This window comes from Zonotrichia leucophrys, chromosome 4A (genome assembly GCF_028769735.1).
Source record: "Zonotrichia leucophrys gambelii isolate GWCS_2022_RI chromosome 4A, RI_Zleu_2.0, whole genome shotgun sequence".
Lineage (NCBI taxonomy): Eukaryota > Metazoa > Chordata > Aves > Passeriformes > Passerellidae > Zonotrichia > Zonotrichia leucophrys.
In genome coordinates, this window is record NC_088174.1 from 15,836,960 (window position 1) to 15,862,648 (window position 25,689).

General features: G+C 42.3%; 1 protein-coding gene across 6 annotated transcripts in view; it reads left to right on the forward strand.

Annotated features, from left to right (window-relative positions):
- DACH2 (dachshund family transcription factor 2) overlaps nt 1-25,689 on the forward strand; it is a 242,185-nt gene that overhangs the window by 116,771 nt on the left and 99,725 nt on the right. For 4 of the 6 annotated variants that reach the window (XM_064712714.1, XM_064712717.1, XM_064712719.1 and 1 more), the window contains exon 2: nt 1,394-1,512. In XM_064712714.1, coding sequence (XP_064568784.1) covers nt 1,394-1,512 — 119 coding nt within the window. The remainder of the gene's footprint in view (nt 1-1,393; nt 1,513-25,689) is intronic. The other 2 variants (XM_064712715.1, XM_064712718.1) reach the window with 1 other exon arrangement.

Consider the following 25,689-nt stretch of genomic DNA (forward strand, 5'->3'; position numbering starts at 1 on the left):
GTGCAGGGGATGATTTCAGCAGGTGATTTTAATAGAGAATGCATGTGTGCATCAAACTTCCCCTGGAAATCAAATGCTCTTATTTTAGGTTTACATTATTACAGCCCAGCAGTTCTTGTAGCAAGCTTTACTGCACAGCCATCATGGTATGATAAACAACTGAAAGCATCAAAAAGAAAAATGGAAAAAATACTGAATAAAATGAAATTCAAAATGGACAAACCTGATGCTAAAATGAGGGGGGAATGGTTTTATAGAGATAAAATAGTAAACCAAAAAAATGATTTTGTGCTACTTTGATGTACAGTAAAACAAAATAACACTAGCATGGTGTGAAAAATGAACAGGTTAATGGTACCTCTGTGGAGTGCTGCTGGAAGTTGTCTTCATTTAAATGCAGAGTTTGTCGTGCTTTGATGGAGGGCTTTGCCACTGTAACTTGATAGAGTGAAGTTTAACTTAAATTTCTTTGTGAACTAGAAGTCATTTTGGAAATGCTTTCTATTCAAACCTCATTCATTGTTGCAGCTTAGTTATTTTATACAGTGTTTCACTCTATGTTGTCAAAAGCTCTATTATTCAACAGAGTAAAATCTGTTATGACCAAAGAGAAGCAGCAATACTTTTCCAAACATGAGGAGGTTGCATTTTTATTAGATGGTTTGAGGAAGAGTCGATTCAAATGGGTTTTTTTGGCCTGTAAATCTGTGTTATGATGGCAGTGGAGGATGGGGACATGTACACACACTGGTGGAAGGGGTGAAGGTGATAGCTGAGAACAAGAGTTCAATAGAACCAGCCTGTAAAGGGGCCTATGATATTTTGGATTAAAATCTGCGTTGATAATCCACAAACTGGTGAGTTTTTTGGCAGGTTGGGCTAACACTTGTTTGATCTGTAGTAGTTAAACCCACTAGTCAGTCTGTGAGGTAAGGTAAGTGGTGAGCTTTGCTAAGCTCAGGGTTGAGTTAATGCTGCCTTCAGGAGGAGGCAGGTGCCTGCTATGGTCCAAAGCAAGGTTTGGGGTGATGCATTCAGGGTTTCAACTCCTCATCTCCTCAGGACATCACAGCCTGTGATTTTCTGTGTTCAGGTGCATGGCAGAGACTGTGGAGCAGTCACTGCTATAACCCCTCTCCACTGAGCTCCTCTGAGGTCATGGAATCCTTGGATAATGGAAAACCTTACTGCTGGCTCCTGTGACACCCTGCAGTTCTTCCCTGTTTAACCAAGCGATTTCTCCCTTTTTATTTGTTCTTGGCATGAACTTCTCTAATATTTATTGTCTCGTATCACTGATAGTTCATGTATTTCGTACAAATGGATGCTGTGTGTGGGAAGCAAACATTTCCCCAAGAAAACCTGGTTGTGTTCATGTGTGCTCTTGTGCCAGCAGCTCCCGCCCAGGCCGGCCCCCGAAGCGCTCGCTGGGAGTGGCGATCCAGGAGAACGCGCGGCTGCTGCCCCACGGCGTGCCCGGCCTGCTCTCGCCAGGCCTCATCTCCCCCACAGGTAACGACCCCTCAGAGCACGGCCTCATCTCCTCACGCTGCACAGTACTTAGAATAAACCACCCCTCAGGTCACCATCCTCATCTCCTCACGCTGCACAGCACTACAACCCCTCAGATCACCATCCTCATCTCCTCACGCTGCACACCACTACAACCCCTCAGATCACCATCCTCATCTCCTCACGCTGCACAGTACTTAGAATAAACCACCCCTCAGAGCACAGCCTCATCTCCTCACGCTGCACAGTACTTAGAATAAACCACCCCTCAGATCACCATCCTCATCTCCTCATGCTGTACAGCACTTAGAATAAACCACCCCTCAGAGCACAGCCTCATCTCCTCACGCTGCACACCACTACAACCCCTCAGAGCACAGCCTCATCTCCTCACTCTGCACACCACTACAACCCCTCAGATCACCATCCTCATCTCCTCACGCTGCACAGCACTTAGAATAAACCACCCCTCAGAGCACAGCCTCATCTCCTCACATTGTACAGCACTTAGAATAAACCACCCCTCAGAGCACAGCCTCATCTCCTCACTCTGCACACCACTACAACCCCTCAGATCACCATCCTCATCTCCTCACGCTGCACAGCACTTAGAATAAACCACCCCTCAGAGCACAGCCTCATCTCCTCACATTGTACAGCACTTAGAATGAACAACCCCTCAGATCACCATCCTCATCTCCTCACGCTGCACAGCACTACAACCCCTCAGATCACCATCCTCATCTCCTCACATTGTACAGCACTTAGAATGAACAACCCCTCAGATCACAGCCTCATCTCCTCATACTGCACAGCACTACAACCCCTCAGATCACCATCCTCATCTCCTCATGCTGCACAGCACTACAACCCCTCAGAGCACAGCCTCATCTCCTCACGCTGCACAGCACTTAGAATAAACCACCCCTCAGATCACCAGCCTCATCTCCTCACGCTGCACAGCACTACAACCCCTCAGATCACCAGCCTCATCTCCTCACGCTGCACAGCAGTTAAAATAAACCAATATTGATCCAACTGCCTTGTCCTTCAGGGCCTTTGCAGGCTTTACCAGAGGTTACGCTATTGGATTTTTTTTTTTCATGAAAACTCTGTTTTGCTGCTGCAGTGACTGAAATGTAATGGATTTGTAATTTAGTTCTTTATTAATTGTAATTTCCTTACAGGAAATTCCATTAAATGTGTTATTTTAGTAAAAGCAAAAAAAAAGCACAAAAAAACCCCAAGCCAACCTGAGAATCTGAACTATTGTCTGGGAGGCCTGTAAGAGGCATTTCTTCCTTTGAAATGCATGTGTGTTTTAGTTCTCGTGGGATCTGAGCAGCGTGGCTAATGCCTGGTGTATTGTAACCCCATTAATGTCTGCTGGGGAGAGACAGAGATGCTTGTAGGAATTACAGAAGGAACACTTGAAAAGCAGATAAGTCCACATTGCCACAGTGCATTGTGCTTTAATAATCTCCTTTCAATATCATAAAGTGAAAAATCAAGCATGAAAATATGTGGAATTATAAACATAATTTAATGCATAGTATTTAATTTCACTTCATTAATTTATTAATAGAGTTTAAATTAAATCTTGTGCTATCCTGATGAGTGTTTTAATTTTTTATTTATTTCTGTGTGCTAAAGGTAAGTTGATTTTCATAATAAAGCTATATTCACAGGCTGTATTCATAAAAGTAATTGCTTACATATTCAACAGGCTTAGCAGTTTTAGAATTGTTGTCAAAGTATGGTCTAAATAAACTGTAACTCCCTAATAACCAAACATAGTGAAGTGTTTTGGAGAATATAAAGTTGTAGAATATGTAACAGGAAAAGCAAAATTAAAAATCCTTGCTGGGAGTGGAGTTCCATCTCTCCTGATCCCACAGATCACTCTGCTTGCAGAACCTGTGCACTTCAACTGAGGGACACAGAGAGAGCTCTGATTCCCCTGCAGCCCCAGGGATGTCACAGGAAACCTTCCCTGTGGAAAGGGGGAAAGAATGTTCCTAAACAACATTTACAGCAGCCCCAGCTGGAGCAGTTGCCAAAGTGTGAAAGGGCTTGGCCAGAGCCACGTGCCACAGTTGGGTGCTGCAGCTTCAGGCACTGCTCTTGTTTTTGACAGGGATACAGAACTGTGATTTCCCTCCTATAGTTCATAAATGAGGGGTTTCTTAGTTTCTCTGCTGTGTTCTCAGCTCAGGAATTCAATGGATTCTTGTTCATGTTACTACTGGCAGACAGGAAAGCACAAGAGCCTCTTGCATTGATCAGTTCTTCTCTGAAATCCAGAATATTCCATGTCACTTTCCACTCTGTGTGTGTGTGTTTGCAAATAGGACACCAGATCACACAGACTGCCATGCTGCCTCAAACTGGGAAATATTTTAGGATGTGGTGTGTTGGGGGTGCACAGTGAGGCACCACAGACACATTCTGTGTCTCACAGATATTTTGAGTAGCACGCAGTTTGAGCAGAAGATGATGAAGTTGAATTTCCAGGCTGTTGGGAGCTGTCTGGAGCCTGGAGTGTGAGTGGGCTCCATCCCTGTGTTTGGCACAGGAGGGGAGGTTTGTCTGGGGGTGTCTGTCGGGGCAGCCGCTCCCTGACCCCAGGAAAACCTTGGGGAGTCGCAGACAAAGTGCCTGGAGCAGCTGAGGGGGAAATGCCCATTTCAGAGTGTGGTGGTGTCATCAGGGCTGCGCACAAGGAGGGTCCCTGTGGTTGAAGTGGCCCCAAGAGCAGCAGGACAGCTCCTGAGCCTCAGGGTCACAGCTTCCCCGGGCTCCTGGGGCTTCTCTTGTTCCTAAGGGAAGAGCTGGGGGAGCTGCTGGGCAAGCCAAGATGCCAAAAGAGCCTCTTGTAAACTCCCCAGGGGTCTGAGCTGTTCTGGCTCTGGTTGAGCCCCCAAGAGCTGCATCTGTACCTCTCTACACTCAAATTACTGATTTTGCTTTGCTCTGGGTGCCTGCAATACTTCAGGATTGGATTCTTTCCTTTGGCTGAAATAAGGACAAAATGGGCTTTAACACTTGTCACAGAACAGAGGTTTTCCTTCCAGATTTCCAAATGGTGGAGGATAGACTGGAATAAAACATCCATGTGGATGTTTGGGTGGCTGTGGGAGGGGAGCAGGACCAGGACTGAGATATTTTGCAGCATGGCAGGGTTGGATCCATCCCTTCCAGAAGAGCAGAGCCTGATAGGGAGGCAAGACAGAGCTTTTACATCTTGAGGACTTCTCTGGTTACTGGCCCCTCTAACTGCAGTGTAATTGCCTGAAGCATTTCCTCTGGATGTCTTCTTGTCCTTGATAATCCTTGTGTCTGATCTTGCCCATTGTTCCTACAGCACAGATATGCAGATGTTAATGTCAGTCTGCCTACATTATTCTAATTAAAAAAAAAATAATCACTCTTCTTACGTGGCTCCCTCATTTGCCATGTCCAGCTTCGTTGTTTTCTTCATTTTAGTAACAGGCTCCCCATCAGCCAATGCAGCATGATTCACCCAGCATTGCATTTTCTCATTTCTGCCCCCTCTCCAGGCTGCTGTCAAGGTGCAGTGCAGGCAGTGGGGTCCAGGCTGGCTCTGGTTAGATGGATGGGTCTCCGTTGTGGCTGCAGAGCTGGCAGCTCTGTCTGGAGGGGGTATTACACAGTGATGATTGGTAACTTCCTGCAGACTCAGACGAGCCATCTGTGTTTCCACTCCTTGAAATGTGCTGTTATTTTCATCACCCATTTGGTTTGTGTCAGCTCGGTTTACATGGTCATTTTCACATAATAAACAGGTAGTTAAATTAGGCACACTGCATTTCCCAGTGTGGAGGGGATTTTTTTGACCTCTTGGCACAGCCAGCTCCATCTACTCTCAGACCTGAGGAACTTGTGAAGGAGCTGCAAGTGAAGCCTTGACCTTTTGAAATGTTTGTAGGTACTTTGCACCTTGGGGGAAAGGGAATATTTGGGTTGCATCTGGGTTAGTGCTGTGCTGAGAAGGATGAGGTGGTGTGTGTGGGATGGCCACCCTGGGGAGGGCTGAGGAGGCACAGGAACCCTGCCCCAAGTGCATCCTGGAGTGAGCACTGTCCAGTTTATGTTAACTTAACTTAGGAGAAAGTGTTTTCCTTTTTGTATTGGTGTAGGAAATGTGGGAATCAGCGTGGTGCCCCTGCCTGCTGTGAGGGCAGAGCTGAAATCCTGTGTGTCACAGAGGGATGGTCATCAAAGGCTCAGTCCTTCAAACAATGCCTGGGATGAAGTGACATGAACAAAAAAAGGGCTTTATCTCCTACTAATGTACAAGTCTTTATCATCAGTGTATCTTAACAAGACAGCTGGGACTTATCTGGGGAATAGGTTCTCAGGAAGTTTTGGGGTCTGAAGCATTAGTTTGCTGTGTGGAGAGAAGCTGAAATCTGTTGCATGATTGAAGCCAATGGTTCAGCAAACTGTTCATATGGAATGAAGCTGAAGGAGTGGTTGGATCTTATCACAGCTATCTGTGCAACCCTAGTCCTCCTTCCCCTCATTTAGGTTGTCCTCAGAAAAGGTTAGAAAACTACTCTGCCTTCATGGCAGTTTTTCTCTGCTCAGTCTGTAGAATGGCTGTTCTTAATTTCAAACAAAACCCAACATTTTTGGGGCTGCTTCATTTTGTCTTCAAGGTATTGGAGAGGGTGACTCATGAAGGAAATGATCCTGTCTCTAGAGCTTAGTGAGATGGTGGTGCAGGGCACAGAGCAGCTGTGTTTTGGAGCAGTAGGATGGGATCTCTGTGAGTGCCCACGGCTGTGTCCTGCAGCTGGAGCTGGCAGTCCTGGGAGGGTCAGGGTGATGGCACGAGCCTGTTGGAACATCCCTGCTGGCTTTTTGAGCTGTGGCAGCCTGGCAGGGGACAGCTGGGGGCCAGCAGAGGGATCCCAGTGAGGATTTGGGGCTGGGGGCCAGCAGAGGGATCCCAGTGAGGATTTGGGGCTGGGGGACAGCAGAGGGATCCCAGTGAGGATTTGGGGCTGGAGGGGACAGCAGAGGGATCCCAGTGAGGATTTGGGGCTGGGAGATTCAGCAGAGGGATCCCAGTGAGGATTTGGGGCTGGGGGCCAGCAGAGGGATCCCAGTGAGGATTTGGGGCTGGGGGTCAGCAGAGGGATCCCAGTGAGGATTTGGGGCTGGGAGATTCAGCAGAGGGATCCCAGTGAGGATTTGGGGCTGGGGAGTCAGCAGAGGGATCCCAGTGAGGATTTGGGGCTGGGGAGTCAGCAGAGGGATCCCAGTGAGGATTTGGGGCTGGAGGGGACAGCAGAGGGATCCCAGTGAGGATTTGGGGCTGGGGGGTGAGCAGAGGGATCCCAGTGAGGATTTGGGGCTGGGGGTCAGCAGAGGGATCCCAGTGAGGATTTGGGGCTGGAGGGGACAGCAGAGGGATCCCAGTGAGGATTTGGGGCTGGGAGCTGCTGAGGGCTCAGCACAGGGATGGCAGGAAGCCTGGCTGGTGGGGAAACAAGTGAGAAGAGGAAAAAAGTCATTTTCAAGTGGGTACTGAGGAGGAAACCACCTGCATTTCCAATGTGTAAGATAAACTGCTGTTTTCATTATCAGCTACATTAGTTTCACCCCTCTTGAAATGATTCTTCTTTTATTTCATAAGCAGTTAAAATAGACTGTCTAAACTCTGTCTAGAGTTTCTAAGAATGCAGTGTTTAAAATATTGACTCATTTGTACAGATACAAATACTTTTTTCACAACAGTTTTGTCTTATTAATAGTTTAAAGAATCTGTTGTGAGCTTAATAGTTTCAGGTAATTAATAATTCAGTGGAGTTAATATTTTAATAGCTGCACCAAGTCACATCATTGTGGGACTCAAATGGAGCAGCTCACAGGATCTGGTAACTTCTTGTGTTCCTTCAGCAGCAGCAGCCACTCAGTCTTTGTACAGCAAAGGGAGGATAGAACAGGATTTTCTCCAGTCTTTGGGCATTTTGATGTGTTATGTCCGTGTTGGAGCAGTGAAGGAGCCTGGAGGCTTTTGGGGTCTCTGGTGCCCAGTTGTGTTTGTCAAGGTGGGCACACGTCAGCCAGCACAGCCTGTGGCAGCTCCTGCTGCCAGCAGTGCCACAGACCCTTTCCTCACTTGTTAATTTAACTGAGCATTTCTGTGTGTTTACATCCCATTTCTGTGGCTCATTTCGCTGTTTACAATTACCCTTTTTTTCCTGGGGTTTTTTTTTCCTTTTTTTTTCTGTAGTCATACGTGACATTTGAAAGTTCCATTTATAATGAGAAACATATGCAGAACTTTGTCACTGTTGGCATTACCTGGCTTGGTAGAAATTATTATTTTTAATCAAAGGCAAACACGCTGATTAAGGATGCCACAACACTCCCCTGCCTATGGGGAACGTTAACAGTTTATAAATTGTTCTTGGTGACAATTCAGTAGTGAATTACTTTGATATATATGGCTAATAAATTAATATGATTAAGTTAATGAGTAGTACAAGTGTTGCCAAACTCCACTCGTCGGGCTTTTAATGCTGCTCCACATTTGCAGCTCGAGCTTCCCCCTGTGGTGAGAGGATCAGTGCTACCTACGCACTGTCATTGTGATAAATGGCATATCCCACAGTGCCCTGCACTCCATCTGCTGTGTCCCCAAAATGAGAAATATTTTATACAAATCACACACTCAGAAGCTCAAAGGACTGTGGAAAGATCTATTTTTTCAAACAATAATAAAAATGCATACGTCTCTTTAGCAACTCTTCATTTTTACTGTCATAATGAATGCAGATAGATTTGGGAAATGAAAGCTGGTGTGAGTTACATAGGAAAGTTATCCACTGCTCAGTAAAGCTGACAAATAAGTTACATGTGCGCTCTTTCATTTTATCATGAAATGTTCTTAGATAAAAAATGATGTTAGAACATCTATTTAACTGGATTTTAAAATTAAAGACCATGTGTGCAGCATGATTGAGTACCACCCATCTCATGGCAGCAGATTTCTGTGCTGAAGGGAGCCTGAATTGGAGTGAATGAGGAATGCAGGATCATATCATTACTCTTTTAATACAGCCATTCACTAGAGTTCTGATAATCTGAGAACTATACTTGGTGAGTGTGAGTCACTCAGTTCCTCTCTTTCCTTTTCTCTTTTAGTACTATCTTTCTTCAAAAATCCATTTTCAGTGTCTGCTCTGTCGGGTGGGACATTATGTTTTTGACAAATGAATAGCTAAAGCTGTTGAGATTTTGCTGAATGGTTAACCTTGTTGTAAATTTAATTTACACTTAGCCTCAGCTACTAATTACTGTCCGAGAAGTGTGAAACTCAGCAATGTAATTCGATTTTTATGCATTTGTAATAATTTTTTTTTTGAAAATAAATCCTTTTGAGTTCCTACATCTTAAAGGAAAACAAAGTTCAGTCAGGGTGGTCACACTGAGAGAATTAAGCCTGTATCATCTTGACACTCAGGGTAGGGCTGCACTGAGCTTGCTTTGATTTGCAGGTGGAAGGGAAGCATTTGAAAAATGGCTGAAGTGTCACAGAATTAGCAAAACCAGTGAGTTTCCATCTCTCTGTTTGTGGCATCCATGGCATTATTTTCCAGCAGCTTTCCTGGGAGTCTCCTGTCCATGGCACTCAGGTCTGGAGTGATCATGAGGCCTCTCTGCTTCTCTCTTGTCTTCAGCTGACTTTGAAACCTTTTTAAACTCTTTTAAGTTATTGTTAAGAAGTGCCTTGAAGTCACAAATAGCATCGGGAGGTGTGAAGGATTTGCCTTCAGCACTCCTTTTTTTCTGGAGGACTGTTTTGGCAATAACACTATTATAATGGAATTGGTTTTGTTAGGTTTTATTTTCCTTTACAGTAACTTTGATGAAGTTGAACAAATAGTTACCAGTATCACAAACAAGTGTAGTTAAATGCATCTCATTTTGTTTGATTCCCACACTGACTGCATTTTGTGTATCCAACAGGATTTCAAAGACTTGTTAAACTCAAGTTATCCAAATTCTTAATTCTGTGACCTAAAACTTAGTAGGTAGAATTTTATCTAGAAGGATAATACACCTCTGGTTGCAGAAAAATACTGATCCATCATCTACTTGCAATGCTAAAGGCTGCTATATTTATATAAATAATATTATCTTGAAATGCAGCTTTCAGATCTGCATTAGATTGGAGTAGTGTGGTTTCCTACAGGAAAGTTTTATAAAACTGTGTTTTGACAAAATTCTTGATAGAACAGCACTGGTGAAGTTGTGCAGGAAAAAGGAGAGAATAAATCTCACTGGATTAAAAAATAAACATGAAGTGCACTTAAATCCAGGTGCTTCCATAGTTCTGGCCAGGTATTGAGTGCTTCCATTGTCTTTTAAAATGTGTTTGTGCCCTGGTCCTTGTCCCATAGATGTGGAAATGCTTCAGTGTGATTTAAAATCAGCGAACAAATGATTGATTTGGTTTGGATTACTTGGTTGTCTCAAACACGAGTGCTTTCCTTAATCAAGTGTTAACCGGAAGTGTTTTGCTGCTCCCCACAGAGTTTTGGAGAGCCGGTCCTGTGAGGATGCCTTGCAAAGGCTGCAGTCAGTGCCTGATCCCGGGGTCACACCTAGGCTGGAATGGGGTCTCCTCCTGCACAGGAACAATGTGCAGTAAAATGTGATGCCAAGGGCTGGCAACAAATCAGAATTTGTGGTGAACAGGGAACATCTCTTTCTGAGCAGTCTGAGGAGGGGCACGTTTTTATTTTCCAAATATTGATGGATTGCCTGATCACTCTCATTAAGTGAGGTTGTGGTAGCATTTCACTGGAAATGTGTTTGTGTTGTATAAACTATTTTAGATGCACAGTTTTATAAAGGTTGCATAGTTTAGTTGTATAAACTGTTTTATCACAGGGGACATTAATTGGTGTAAAGCAAAACAAGCAGATTAATGAGTGTAGCATTTATTGTGCACCATCCTCTGCTGAACCTCTGGGTTTGCTGGTGGCAGCTGCTGTTGCTGATCCTCTCTGAAAGGTAAATGTAGAGCTGCAGTTCTGGAGGATTCACTCTAGAAACCAAATTCATGCTGAAAATCCTTTGCAAAAAATTAGAAATTCCTCCAGCTACCGACCTCCTGTGACTTGAATATGAAAAGCTGCACTTCAGAAAGAGAAGCATTTTATATAATACATGTCTGAATATAAATGACAGACTTTTTATTAGGAAAAGAAAGCCTTTATTAAAATATAATGATCTACATTGTTTTTATGTAATCTAATGAATTACAGTAAAGGCCTGAGAAATGAGCTGGAAAAGGTAGAGTACTCTCCCATGAAAGCAAGCTATGATAACCTTTTTGTAATTCTTTAACATGTTGAAAGAGTATTTCTACACAGACTTATTAAATTAAGCAAGGTCACCTTTTCATTTTATTAACAGAATTACTTTCCCAGATCATGGACTTTGATTCTGAAAAATGTAGATGAATCATGCACTAACATATGTCAAGTAGAAAATTGGTTGTAAAATGATAAATCCTTTTCATGAACATTACATCTCTATGTTTACTGTTGAACAATTGTAAAAAAGGAAAATGCTTAATTGCTGTTTTTTTTTGTATTTGCATATTGACTGGATGTGAAATAATAATAGTAATAATAATAATAATTCTAAGTGGATTATCTCTCCTGACTGCGTCAGTCTCAATCCAATATTTGCATAAAAAGAAGAAAATATTCTCTTCCATAGCAATATAACATTTTGTTCCTTTGACATGCAGTATACAGTCATTACCCTGAAAGGTTAGCTGTAAATAATAACCAGTGAAACTGGGCATATGCCTAAAGATGAGCACATATATTACATTTACCAGTCTGACCCCAGTTCAGCAAAGCAGGAATAAAACTGACATCATGTCATGCAAGTTGTTTAGATGTGTTCCCAAATCTCTGCCTGTATATTACAGTTTTTTTATATAAGATGTGTGAGGAGGACAATTAAATTTAATGGATGTTTCATAAATTTAATGTAAAATCTGCTGTAATTGTTCATAAAGAATTTCATAATCATTCCTAATTAAGAAAAAATGTCATATACATTTTTAGTCCCTTGCAAGGACTTTATTTTTTCTGTCTTTGCCTTGGTTAAAAAAGCAGCAAGGCAGAGGCTCTTTGCTGGGAAATGCAGCAGAACTGGGGGAACATCCCAGCAGTAGCCCCGAGCTCTCTGTAAGCAGGGGAGTGAATGGAACAGGTAATTTTCATGGTGCTTGTGTGGTTCTGATGTCAAAAGGCAAATGTGCAGCTGTAGCTGGGTCTCACACCAGAAGAAGCTCCTGGTGCTGGTCCTGGTGCTGCACTTGGCTTGGCCCTGGCAGTCACAGAGCAGGTGACTTCATTACACTGAAATCAGGCAGAAAATGTCCTTTTCTGGCCACTCGAGTGAATCAGTCAAATTATCGAGTGGCAAAACTAATTCTGTGCCTTGGGCCATCAGAGCTGCCACTTCCTATAAGTCAAGCCTTCCCTTAGTGTGAAATTGTTTTTTATTTTATTCTCTTTCATTTATTATGCTTATTTCAGCTTGGTGGATGTGAATTGCCCAGCGCTCCAAAGCTGTTTCAGATGTGCAGCCTCCTCGTGCCTGGCTGGTGAAACTGGTCTGGCTTTCTTTTAAAGAACTCCTGATCTCTTATGATCTACATTTAAAGTAATAGTTCACTTTTTCAGATGAGAACTCAAATGAGGAGAAGAGTTTGAATATGGTTTTAAATTAACTAAAAGTGCATATGGCTGAGCTCCTGTTTTAAAAGCACTTACAATTCAGATGGGTCACATTTTTAAGAACTAGAAATATATCTACAGTGAATTGTAGGCCATTAAGTACTGGGTAATTTGAATGACTTTGACAGAAAAAATATTCCTTTGGAAAGCACTGAATATTGTTTTCCAGCAGTAAAATATTGCCTTCAATTCTGCCAGAAACAGAGCTGAGATGTGCTGAAAGCACTCATACAGGTGATATACCCTAGGCAGTAATTGGGTGTATAATTCTGTCCAAATGGCAATCCCTCATCTGACTGTGCCCTCTGGTACACAGCATTAACATCTTCCAATAAAAGAAGAGCAAAACATATGGAGGCTTTTATTTCAAGCAAAGAAAAATCAGAAAGAATAATGAGGATAAAAAGCAAAGTGCCCGTGGTGATGGGCAAGGCGAGTTGCAGGGGAGATGCTGCAGCAGAACAGCAGAGCAAAACCAGCCTGGAGGCACCAGATACAGCTCCCGTGGGTGCAGGACAAATCTGGGAGATGTTCATGTAAGAAATGCTAAAACAAAGAGCAGAGGGCAGGGAGATGGCCTGGACTGCTCACACAGGGCTGGAGTGGTGGGTGCGAGGAAGGAGAAAGGAAGGGAGGGTGAAAGGCTCCCCCTGGGATGGAGATGGATGCCTTGCTGACAGTGTCAGAGCAACAGCTGCTACCTCTGGGAGGCACTTGAAAGAGCCTCTGCATTTTGTTAGGCGTGGAAGTCAGGAGGTTATGTGGGCTAAGAACACCCTATTATTCAAATCCAGCTGACCCAGACAAGTTTGCCATCGCACAGTGGGAATTCAGAGGGCTCTGCCCTGGTGGGTTCAGCACCTCCCTTCTGTGGACTCCTGTGTAATACATGGATATATTCATCTCGAGATTTTCTCCTGAAATTCATTGGATTAGTCAGTGTAAAGCTTCAGAAGGCTGGTTTGTGTTTGTTTGTAGCTGGGTTAGATTGCTGAAAACTCGTCAGCAGAATCTCTTATTCAAACCTGTTAAACATCAAGGAAATGCACCATGAATTGTTTTGGCCTTCCTGGTTTGGAACTGGTTCATTACAAATTTTAATTACAGATAATATTTCTTCAGAGTAGCTTATCAGTCTGCATTAGCTAAGCATGAGTCCTAATCCTGTTGAGAATTTGTTCATTTATGGGACGTTTTCACTGTAGATTGCACTCAGGAAAACATCCCGGGAAGAGATTTTTGCCCATTACAAAATAAAATCAATTTGGTTTGCGTAAAAACAGTTATCCTGTGTCTAAAAGGAGTTATCGAGATTAATTTCATCAAGCAGTTGGAATAAAATATAATAATTTCCTCTTAGTTTTTATATTAAATCTCAGATTAAAAATGAAGTTTTTTCTGAAGTGCAGAATGGATGCAGTGTTGGTTGATCTTGGTTTAGCTGGGACTCTGCAGATTGATGAGTTGAATTGATGAGATGGAGTGGGTTGGCACTGGTCTTGCCATCCAGACTTGTAACCATGTCAGTATTTATTTCAGGAGCAGTCTGTGTTTGCCCATTTCTGCACATGTAGAAATGCCAGGAGCTGCTGATGCTCTCCTGCTGGTTGGGTCATTTTCTGGTAGAGGCTGTGAACTTGTGGTTGCTGAATGTTCCCTCAGTGTCTCCTACATTCATGAAATGTCTTCTTCTCTCTATTTCTTTTTCATTCTTTGCTGGGAATTTCACTGGAGACAATTAGCTATGAACTGTGTGTATTAATCAGATTAACTCCTGATTTTTCCCTTAGATAGGAATGTTTTGGTTTCTCAGTTTGAGACATTTATTATGTTCTGTGATGAACATTGTCTTTAAGTGAAAGGGAATTGAAATATCTTTTCTGGGTTAGTTTTAATTTTACTTAATGGATGAAGGAAAATGAAAGGCAGCCTCTTCCCCGGAGTTTGTTAACACTGGAACCTAATTAAGGGATTTGAGATATTTTTTAAAAAATAGTTTCAAAAAGTGAGAATGTTAAAGGCATTCCCAGGTGCTGGCTCCTGGCACAGGGGTGGGCTGGGGACTCTCCTGGCATTTTCTGGTTCCCATTGTGCCATTTCTGTGTGTCTGGGTTTGACTGGCAGCTGTCTGTCATCCTGCTTCCACTCCCAGAATGATGCCAGCCCTTGGATGATGCCATGTGGGGACTGACAAGGTTGATTAGTCAATAGATATGAAATATTTAGATGGTGGTAAATGTGTGTAGTACAGTGAGGCCATGATTATTAGTCATGTCTTTAAAAAATCTTGCACTCAATTCCAGGGCATTCCGCCCACAGGAGAAGAGTGAGAGCAGATTTTTGCAGGGAAATTGCAGAGAACTGTGGAAGATAATTTGAAGTTGCAGTCCCTCAACATTTGTATTCTATTTGGGATGTCACTTCCAGTAAGCTTTTTCGAAATGTAGCGGTGCAAATGGAAAAGTTTCAGCAAATATTAAATGTAACAATGAAGACTTTTGTTCTTCATTAAAACATTTCCTGATGTTTCCCGATAGATTTTCATCTAAACACTTGCTAATCCCAGAGCTCTGACAGGCAAGGCCTGCTGAATTAGGCCAACTTCTGCTACAAATAGCTGCTGCACATGAAACAGTAATCATTGCTTTCCAGTCTATTATTAGATTGACTTCATAGGGATTGCTTTTTTCTCCTGTGAGTTGATGCATAAATGACATGCTTTACCCTCCAATAAATCTAACAGCAGAGTGGCTCTGACATGATGTTCATACCCCTTAGTCCCATGACAGATTATTTTTGATGGCTGCAGAAGTTTACAGCAGCTTGAAACCATTAGAATTTAAAGGCATCATTGAAATTTTACAGCGTACCTGCCTCAGACACAACAGGGCTGGGGCTGCTGTCACCGCCTGTCAGGGAGCCCTTCCTGATCCCCAGCTGGGCTGGGGAGGGGAAACCTTCCTGCAGCTCCTCAGAGAACGAGTGTCCTTCTGTGCATCCTGCCCCTGTGCCTGGAGCTCCACTGGAGACAGCCCCAAAACACGGGAGAGCGCTGGGCACAGACCGGGAACCTGCTGAGACACTGCAACCTTTCCTTCTTGTTACCAACATTTTTATATCCTTAGTGGTCCCTTTATTCCCAGCTTCTCAGTATTGTTAAATTCAGTTTTAGTAGTGTATATGTGCTTTTAATAGAGTTCTTTTTTCCAGATTTAAGGAGTTCAGGTTTTTTTCCTGATGAAACAGAAGTTAAGTTTGCAAAGCTCAGGACCCCTACAAATCCTTCACAAGGAGGGAATTTCTATGACAGAGAGAAATCCAAGGTGTTTACTGCCATTTGTATCTCATGTGAATGAGTGGCTGGTTTCAGCTCTGGTTCTAAGCTGTGATCAGCTTTTGTTTCATACATCTGTCTAAAATTTGCTGCTCTTAGACAGAAACAGAGCTATAAAATTGCTGTCTGGCTATAAAATTGCTGTCTGACTTAGTAGGAAGATCTGTGTTGATTTCCACTGATTTGTGTGTGTTTGTAGGTACCTAAAAACCATCATATCAAATTGAGCTGTATAGATTGCCATAAATCTCTTAATAGATTTCTCTTCTATGAAGTTTCTAAGAAAAGAAATGAAAGCTTTCCATCTAACAGCTCTGGTTTTGTATTTTGTACAGGGTGATTAAACCTGCTTGTGTTCCTGACTTCTGTCCTGTAATAATTACATCAGGCAGGTGTGGAATAGAGAGCAAATCTCAGCACAGATCTGCTGTATCCTGACAGGTTTAGATTTGACAAATATCCTTTTTAGGGAATGCCATCATGGAGTATAAGATACAAAGATACTACAAATGGCACATATTGCTGATAGATAAACAGGAAATTCTCCAAAGAAATCGTTCAGGTATTTGCTCTAATTAGGTTACTCTCTTTTCTTAAAAAAAATCAGCAAAAGAGATGTTGAAAAGTTACATGGATTGAATCCCTTAGTAAGGTGGGTTCTAATTCTGCTCTGTTGTGTTCACAGGCTCTCTTTTTTCTGAGCATTCTTTACCATAAGTGTCCTTTCCTGTTTGAGAACACAGAATATCAAGTGACATAAAGATTTCTTTGTGGAAATCTTAAGCCCTATGGATTTATATATCAGTGTTTAATATTATATTACAGCCTTTCTGGAAATAAAACTGATTTTGTTAGGGTAAAGTATTTATGCCTTAAGAGGAGGATAATTAAAAAAGGTATTGAGAAGGTATTTGGAGTTTCCAAATGTGAATTTAGCTACAGAACCTCAAGCACTAAAAGCTACTGGTTAGATCAGGGAAGAGAATTAATACTTTATGTACTCAAGTAGGTATTACATTTGGTCTTACTAGAACACCTTGAAATTTGATTTCGGGTGTTCAAAGCATTTTTGAACAGGGTTTGAGTCTCTTTTCTGTGGCACTGTTCCCTGAATTCCTTGAGTTCAGTGTTTGGTCGCTGCTGGGACAGTCCTGCAGGAAAGGCTGAGAGGGTTTGTGGGGCTGGGCTCATTTATGGCTGCAGCAGTGACCTCTGCTCTGGCTCTCAGCATGGATATTCCTGCATATTTTGTGATCTTCGGTGTTATAAATGATGATGAAATGGTGATCAGTTGGGCTCTGTCTCACAGAACCTTCTGCAGATGAAATAGAGGCTGTTGACAGCACAGGGAACCATACAATTTCAGAATTAGACCATTTTTCTTCTGACTGGGAGAGTCAGAAGTGAAGGGACCCAAGGATTAATCCAGTGTTTATATCCATAGCTAACCTCACAACATGTGGATTAAATCTTCCCTGCACCTGTAGTATAACACTTTCCTCATGCTGGGGAGTAATACCTTAACTAAAACCACCTCAGCTTTCTGGTGCCTTCAAAGACATGAAAAACCACAGTCAGGATGAAAGCATTTTATTGTTTGTAATTTTTAGCATAGTGCATATTAAATGTAATAACTGATGAGTTTAGGAGGATAATCTGTTACCATATGCAAGAACCATGCTCCATAAGTTAGATACATTTTTAGGAACTGTTAACTTTTATAGAATTTGCTGCAACAAATCATTCTGGAAATGCTGTGTACTTGTGTTTTCAATTGAGGCTCTAACATTTGGTTGAAGTATCTTCTGTACTTCTATCATCTCATAATTTCCTTCAGAGCAACGAGAGAACAATCTGCACGTTGGGTGGGAGGATGAGGGAATGCTAATTGAAACCATGTAATAAAAAGGTAATTTAGCAAAACTATTAGTTTTTGGTTTTTTACTATTTTAAACCTATTATTTTTAAAATTACATCTGTATTAAAAAGGCTGTAAAACTCCACTCCATGTCAGCACATTGCATCTTAATTCTCATTTTCCTTTGCATGAATAGTAAAATCTTGATAAATTGAGAACCAAAATTAATTGAATAAACTTCAGTTGAACATTTTTATGTTAATGTTTGGATTAAAAAAAGCCATCTTACAGACTTTTTGAAGAACATTTAATGGTTTCTATCATTGACCACACCCTGAATGCACTATGGAAAAAAGTGCTGATGGAGGGAAACAAAGCCCAAGAGCAAATGTTAATTGGGTTCTGTGTTTGTGGCTGGTTTTAGGCTGTGATGGAGTTGCTTGCACCCATATCTGGTGCCAGATCATGCTTTTCCAGCCAAACCTTGATCAGAAAATGCTCTTTCCAGCCTGGCAGCCAGGGGGTTGCACAGTTCAGCGCCTGGAGATGGGGAGCTTCCCTTTCCCAGGTCACTTTGGAGCTGAATTGTGTCTTCCATGTCCAGGTCCTGGAAATCCTTCTCAAGGAGGGAATTTCTGCTACAGAGAGAAAAATACAGGGGCCTGGTGAGTGGGGAGAGCAGGGGTGAGGCTGAGCAGGGGGAGAGAGCTCAGAGACCACCCGGCCCTTTGCTGAACCCGCTGGGCCCGTGGGAGTGTGTGCTTGGGTGAATTTGTGTGTGTTTGTGTGAATTTGAGTGAATTTCGGTGTGTGTGAATTGAGGGTTTTGTGTATGTTTGGGTGAATTTAGGTGTGAGTTTGGGTGAATTTGGGGGTGTGTGTGTGAATTTAGGGGTGTGTGTGCTTGTGTGAATTTGAGTGAATTTGGGTGAATTTGTGTGTGTTTGTGTGAATTTGAGTGAATTTCAGTGTGAATTTGGGTGAATTTAGGTGTGTGTGAATAGAGTGTTTGTGTGTGTGTGTGAATTTGAGGTTTTATGTATGTTTGGGTGAATTTAGGTGTGGGTTTGGGTGAATTTGGGGGTGTGTGTGTGAATTTGGGGGTGTGTGTGTGAATTTGGGTGTGTGTCTGAATTTGGGTGTATGTTTTTGTGAATTTGAGTGTATGTGTGTATGAATTTAGCTGTGTGTTTGTGAATTTGAGCATTTGTGTGTGTTTGTGTGGATTTGGGTGTGTGTGTGAATTTAGGGGTGTGTGTGTTTGTGTGAATTTGAGTGTGTGTGTTTGGGTGAATTTGAGCATTTGTGTGTGTTTGGGTGAATTTAGGTGTGTGTTTGTATGAATTTGAGTGTTTGTGTGTGTTTGTGTGAATTTGAGTGTTTGTGTGAATTTAGGTGTGTAGTTGTGTGAATTTAGGTGTGTAGTTGTGTGAATTTGGGTGTGTGTTGTGTGAATTTGAGTGTTTGTGCGAATTTAGGTGTGTATTTGTGTGAATTTGAGTGTATGTTGGTTGAATTTGAGTGTTTGTGTGTGTGGGTGTGAATTTGGGTGTGTGTTTGTGAATTTGAGTGTTTGTGTGTGTTTGTGTGAATTTGAGTGTTTGTGTGAATTTAGGTGTGTATTTGTGTGAATTTGAGTGTGTGTTGGTTGAATTTGAGTGTTTGTGTGTGGTTTTGTGCACCCCCAGGGCTGGGCAGTGTTGACCCAGCTTTTCCCTTTGCTCTCTCTCATAAATGTTGGGATTACCTGGGCCACTGTTTCCCCACAATGCCATAATGTAATCTCAAACCTAATACTCCAACAAGCATGCACTAATTAAAACTGCAATTATATTTTTGCTCAAACAAAACGACTTAATAAACATTATCACAAACTGTTTACCCTTCCCAAAAACAATTTATGCTCACTAATACAATTTCCCATTAAAACTGCTGCCAGGTAAATTAAAAACTCTTGAAATAGTAAGTAAGTGGGAAATTAATTCAACAGTTTAATCTAGAGCTAATAACAGTTGCAAGCTCAGAAAAAGATTGCTACAGCAGGGAGTTAATTAACAGCTTATTCCCCATTTGATAAAAGTAATCCACTCTAATTCCAGTGTAATTTACCTCAATGTAATATAAAACCACAAGCTGCTTCTGGTGCTGGTAATTATTAGCCTTGTCCTGTGGCCACATTGACAATAAAATTCAGCAGTATCTTAATAATAAGAGGCAGTCTGCTAAATGCCCACAATTAAAGATGTACCATGGAATCTTGAAGCTGCAGCAATCATGTGTGAGGCTGAAGGGGCTGGAGGTGCAGTTGTGACATCCTCCAATTGCTGTTTCTCCTCCTCCTCCCCAGGCTGGGCCTTTCCCAGCCCAGGTTGTTTTCCTGCAGGAGGTTCTGGCTCATGAATGCACCAAGGTACAGGGGGCAAACAGGGCTGGTGTCATTCCCAGGTGAAACAGAGATTTGGAGCTCTTGAGCTGAAATACCACACAGGGATCATAGATGCAGGGTGGCTCTTTTGACCTCCATTATAATGCAATTTGTTTTTTTCCTTCCATTTCTCTTATTGTGGGGTTAAAAGCAAAAATCAGATTAAAAAAACCTATATATACATATATAAAATATATATGATATATGATATATAATGTACATATATAATGTATATATGTATGTACAAATATAATATATAATATACATGTTATATAATACACATATATGTAATAAGTTTTATTACAAATATTATTTTTAACCCAGATAGTATTTTCTGATATGAATTTGATTTCCTCTTGAGCAATTGAGATAGTCTATCAGCAAACTTAGGTATTTAAGTATTGCCAGGTTTGCCTAGTTAGCTTTCTGGCTGTTTGGCAGCCTCCCTGGTTTGTTTGCCTGATGTGTTCTTAGCACTTTTCCACTGTCACTGATTTAGGGACGTCATGGTGAGGAAAACCACAAGTTAGTGCACTGTAATCACAATTCAAATTAAATACATGGAATTAAATGACCTATTTTGTCATATAAATACCCATACTTGAAATAAAAAAAAAAGTGGTGTTATTTTAACCCCGTGGTTATTAACAAATGTGAATTTGATTTTCTGCTGTCATCTAAAACATTTGTTTACCTTATTTATGTGATTGAGAAACTTTCTTCTGGGAAAGGAAAATGCTCATTGGATAGCATTTGCTAACAAATACATCTGAAGTTACAATTGTAGGAATTATTTAATTGTGCCAAGCAGAGGAAGGGTTAACTTTGAGGGCTGACTTTGGGAAAACGAGCAGAGGTTCTGTGTCTGTGCTCTCCTGTCATGGGACGGGGCCAGAGCTGGTGACAGAGATGAGGACAGTGGCTCAGTTGCAGGGACAGTGTTCTTTACCACGTGTGAAATCTGCATTTCTGGGTGCTCAGTTTCAGGGACAGTGTTCTTTCCCACGTGTTCCACAAGAAATCTGCATTTTCTGGGTGTAGTGCAGAGACAGATGGTTGGAAGTGAGTTGGTGCTTTAGCACAGGTGAGATCTGGTGGAACACTCCATGCTCTGTTTTTCTGTTAGTGCTCATTAGCTAAATCATTGTGCTTTTTCTGCATCAATGTGGCTCTTCCTTCTTTGTCATGTGAATAGTTTTGCCTGCTCTCAGTGCAGATTTTTAGTTTGACTGATAATCAGCCCTGGGGCAGGGATGTTTTCCCCTGGAGACCTGGGAGGGCTGGGTGGCCACTGGAGCTCCCTGGCTGAAATCTCCATCCCTGCACATCCCCAGGCTCACCTGGATCTGTCCTGGGAAATTGCTCCAGCTGACTCCCCAAGGGAGGGTTGGGCTTGCGTGATCTCCAGAGCTCCTGCCCAACCTCAGCCATTCAGTGGATTTCTCATGTGCTGTAATTTCTCCTTAATCTAATAATTATTTATCATTGTGAGGCTCCTCTTTCAGGCTTTTCCAGCAAACAAGGTATGAGCTGGTCACTGAAAGAAACAGGAGAGAGGAATAGACTGAAAATGAGAAATGGGAGGTTTTTTATTTCTGATAGAAGAATTCATAGGAGAAAGTGTTGGTCTCTATATATTTAAATTCTGGTACACATCCCCACTTCAGTTATTTATGTACTTAACAATAAGTTCTACCAACTTTAAACTTAATTTACAGTTGAGTTGGGAAGGATTTTTTTTTAATTTTTGTTGTTAAACAAATCTTCAGTACAATAAATAATCCTGACTATAAAGGACTTTCTTTCCTGCTGACTTAGAAGTCATCCATAATCCCTATTTTGTCTATATACAAAATCTCTAATATGAGTGAAGCCATGCTTAAAATTCCGTAGGTCAAGGACTGAAACCCAATCGTGTCCAAGTAGATGTGGCTGGAAATGAATCAGCACAGCTCATCAGCTGCTCACAGCCTGGCTAATGCAGTCCTGGGCCTGCCCTGCCATCCCTATCTGTGGCCACAGCAGGGCTGGGGCAGGCTCACAGCGCCTTCAGCTGAATTAAATCCAAATTGTGCAGGCTGGGGAATTGCTCTGCAGCTTGGGCTGAGGTGTTCCAGCAGCCAGAGAAAGTCTTAGATTTAAATACGATTTCACAGTTGAATAATTTGTATTTTTTTGTTTCGTTGCACTTGACAATGGAAGGAAAAACAGTCAAGCAATGTTTGAAAACAGCTCAGTTTGGTGTTGTCATTGTCTGCTCTTCAAATACATCTACAAGGTTATTGTTATGAAAAGTTATGTGTAAATCAGTGCCATATTCTCAGTCACTACATTAGATTCTCTAGAAACAGAATTCATTCTTGTTTAGTGTTTGGCATTTCACCTGGAGCACGTGGGGTGTAATTGTGGGGGCTGAGCTGGTGTGTCCCAGGATGGAGCCCTGCATGAGGAGCTTTCTCCCACTCCTTGTGGGGATGGCCTGGGCAGTTCTGTGTCCTCACAGTGCCAGAGCTCACACATTGAAGGGCTGGCACCAGAGTTCCTGTGGTCATGAGGCACACTGAAAATTTTAATACATTTTATACAAACCAGCCATTAGGGTGCAGGTTTAAACCTTCTTGCCTGCTCTAAATATGTTTTTCTAGAGAAATATGTTTGTGGGGGACATGTGCCACTAAACAGACCATCAGAATAATTTTTCATAAAAAGTTTATCATTAAAACCCCAGAATAACTATTTGTGTACATAATTATTGAGGCAGTCTGTTTACATACAAATTCTGCCAGATTCTAAGGAATGATTCTGGGTCTCTCACAATGGATTTTACACTCTGTGGGGTAAATCTGCAGTGCAGGGGCAGCCTGTTGGCCTGGGCTGCAGACAGGAGTGTGTTGGGGAACCTTGCTGGCCATGTGTGAAACCCTCCTGTGTCACCTGGGCTGGGAAATCCCAGCTGGGAGCAGCCTGCCCCTCATCTGAGCTCCATCAGGGCCTGAGGGGCACGTCCACAGCTCAGGGATCCCGCTGATGGAAATCCCAGCTGGGAGCAGCCTGCCCCTCATCTGAGCTCCATCAGGGCCTGAGGGGCACGTCCACAGCTCAGATCCACTGATGGAATCCCAGCTGGAGCAGCCTGCCTCACTGAGCTCCATCAGCCTGAGCACGTCCCAGCTCAGGATCCGCTGTGAGATCCCAGCGGAGCAGCCGCCCCTCATCTGAGCCTCCATCCGTGCCTCAGGATCAGTGGGAGCACGGAGTCCACCCCAAACCTGAGGGATCCACGCTCAGGATGGAAATCCCAGCTGGGAGCAGCCTGCCCCTCATCTGAGCTCCATCAGGGCCTGAGGGGCACATCCACAGCTCAGGGATCCCGCTGATGAATCTGGAGAATCCTCATCGAGCCTCAGGCGAGCAGCACTGCTCAGATATCAGCTGAGAAATCCACTGAGGGCCTCAGAGCGGCAGCAATCCACAGCTCAGGGATCCCGCTGATGGAGAATCCATCCCACACCCAAAAAATTACGCCAGCACTTATTTATTTATTCATTCCTGCTGCTACAAAATGACCTTTTTGTTTTCATTTTTATGTTGAACTTTCTGCCTACTGCTGCAGATCCTTTGAACTTTATTCCTGTGGTCAAGCACTTGCCATTTTTCTTTCACCTCTTGCCTTTTTTCCTGCTTTGACCCCGAGTGCAGGGGAGTGGGAGCAGCTGGACCTGGTGACCAGGAATGGGCAGAACACAGGGACAGAAGGGACATCGGTGACATTAATGATGTTGGTAGAAGCAAACATTTCCTGTGGAGGTGCTGTGCAGGCAGCAGGGCAGGGATTGGGATGTGGGGAGGAGGTTGCCAGGCTCAGGGAGGGCTGGCTGATGCAGCCCATGACTTCTGCACAATCTGAGCTCAGCTTTGCACTTGTGTCACCTGTGAGCACATCTGGTGGCACAAATAATTTATTTTCTTCTCCTGGTTTTGTTGGCCTTTCAGCCAACTTCCATTGTGGTAATGTAATTAATAGATATTCTCCAAAGCAGGATTAGGGCAGTTTATTTCAGGAGTGTGTGCTTTGATTTTTTTCCTTTTCTTTCCCAGGCTGCTCCTACACATTTCACTGCTAATGCTAAAAGAACCTGCTTTTCTGCAATTCTTTCTGGCTTGGAAGGGCTTTCCTGTATTTCTCTGCCTCATTGACTCTCCATCTCATTTAAAAATCTTTGCTGAAGATACATCTTTTTCCCCTTGCATGACCCTCATAATTTTTATCTCTCTCTGCTGTTATTTTAGTATGTAATTTTACTTTTAAACTAGCTGATAGCCCTTCGTTGGAGAAGGAGCAATCAATAAATTATGTGCTGATTGTGTATATTCTTCATCATATTCTGGGATTTCATTGTCCAGACCATAACAGTTGAGATGTATTTTTGTTGTACTTTTTCACCTTCTTTTGGGTCTTGTTATTCTTGACTTTTAATAATTGAAAGAGAATTAGGTCTTTTTCCATCATGAATAAAAAAGAATGAAAGAATTAATCTCCATCTGCTAAATATCATTTATATCAATCAATGGCCTTGCTGAGGAAGCACAAGCTTGAGCAAAGCTCAACATGGGTTGAGCAAAGAAAGTGAATGATTTTCCTGAATAATTTTCAGTTCATGTCACTAAACCATCAACCAACAGCTTTTAGAGGTAATACATTTCTATGAAAAACTCACCAAGAACTTCAGAAATACTTCTTTTTTGTGATAATAAACTGTTTTGGGGGAACTTCTATAACAGCTTTGACAAGAGAAGTTTTTGAGAGTCACCTTGATCCTTCTCATAAGGTATCAAGGAGAACTCTGCAACTTTTTCTACAGTTAGTCATTAATAGCAAGTTTACAAGAGTGAGGTTTAGAGGAGGAAAATCCCACCTGGGGTAAGTGTGGTCAGTTCTGGCAACACAGAGGTGTGAGTATGGGTGCAGGTAATTAAGCAGAAATAATGTTGTCCTTTCCTCTCATATATAGACAGGTATTTCTTGTAGATCAATTCTGTGGTCTCACTACATGCTAATTAAAAAAAAAAAAAACATATAAGACTGAGCAACTTGTGGTAATTTAGATCATTTTTCTGCCGATGAAACTTCAGCTTTTTTGGCAGTAGCTGTGTTGCTTCAAAAAATTTTTTGTAACACTTGTGATTAGAAAAGTCTGTCTTTCTCCTGTTTTGTGGAGTTTTAAAAATTAATTTAATATTAAATAGGTCTGTAAATAGCAGCACCCATGTGTGAGTTACCTTCCCAGCTCTCAGGAGTGGTTGGTGCTGGCACTTCATGCTGCCACTGGATAACTCAATTGCAATATGTAAAAAAGCAGGAACATATTCTTAGGTCATCTGAAAGCATGAATCCAATCTCATAAAGATTTTCATTATGGTTTGAGGGATGGGATGTGCATCTTACTCATTTGCTCACACAGACCCTTGCTGCTGATCCATTCATCAAATGCACCAGTCCAGGCCAACAGGAATGAGCTCTCCAAGAAAGATAAAGAGCAGAAATCTCAAATGAAAGACATTGTTCTTTGTACCAGCTCACCTCATCTGCCATCACCTGTAATTGAGATTATCCAGGTTCTCATCTGCCCCTGTACCAAGGTGCTGGGTGGGGAAAAAGGGCTGAAGAGGAGACATAGAGTTCATAAAACAAAATCAGGGGAATTCCAAGTCCTGAGTTAAGGCAGTGCTGGAATATTATTTAGAAGCCTTTCAGCTA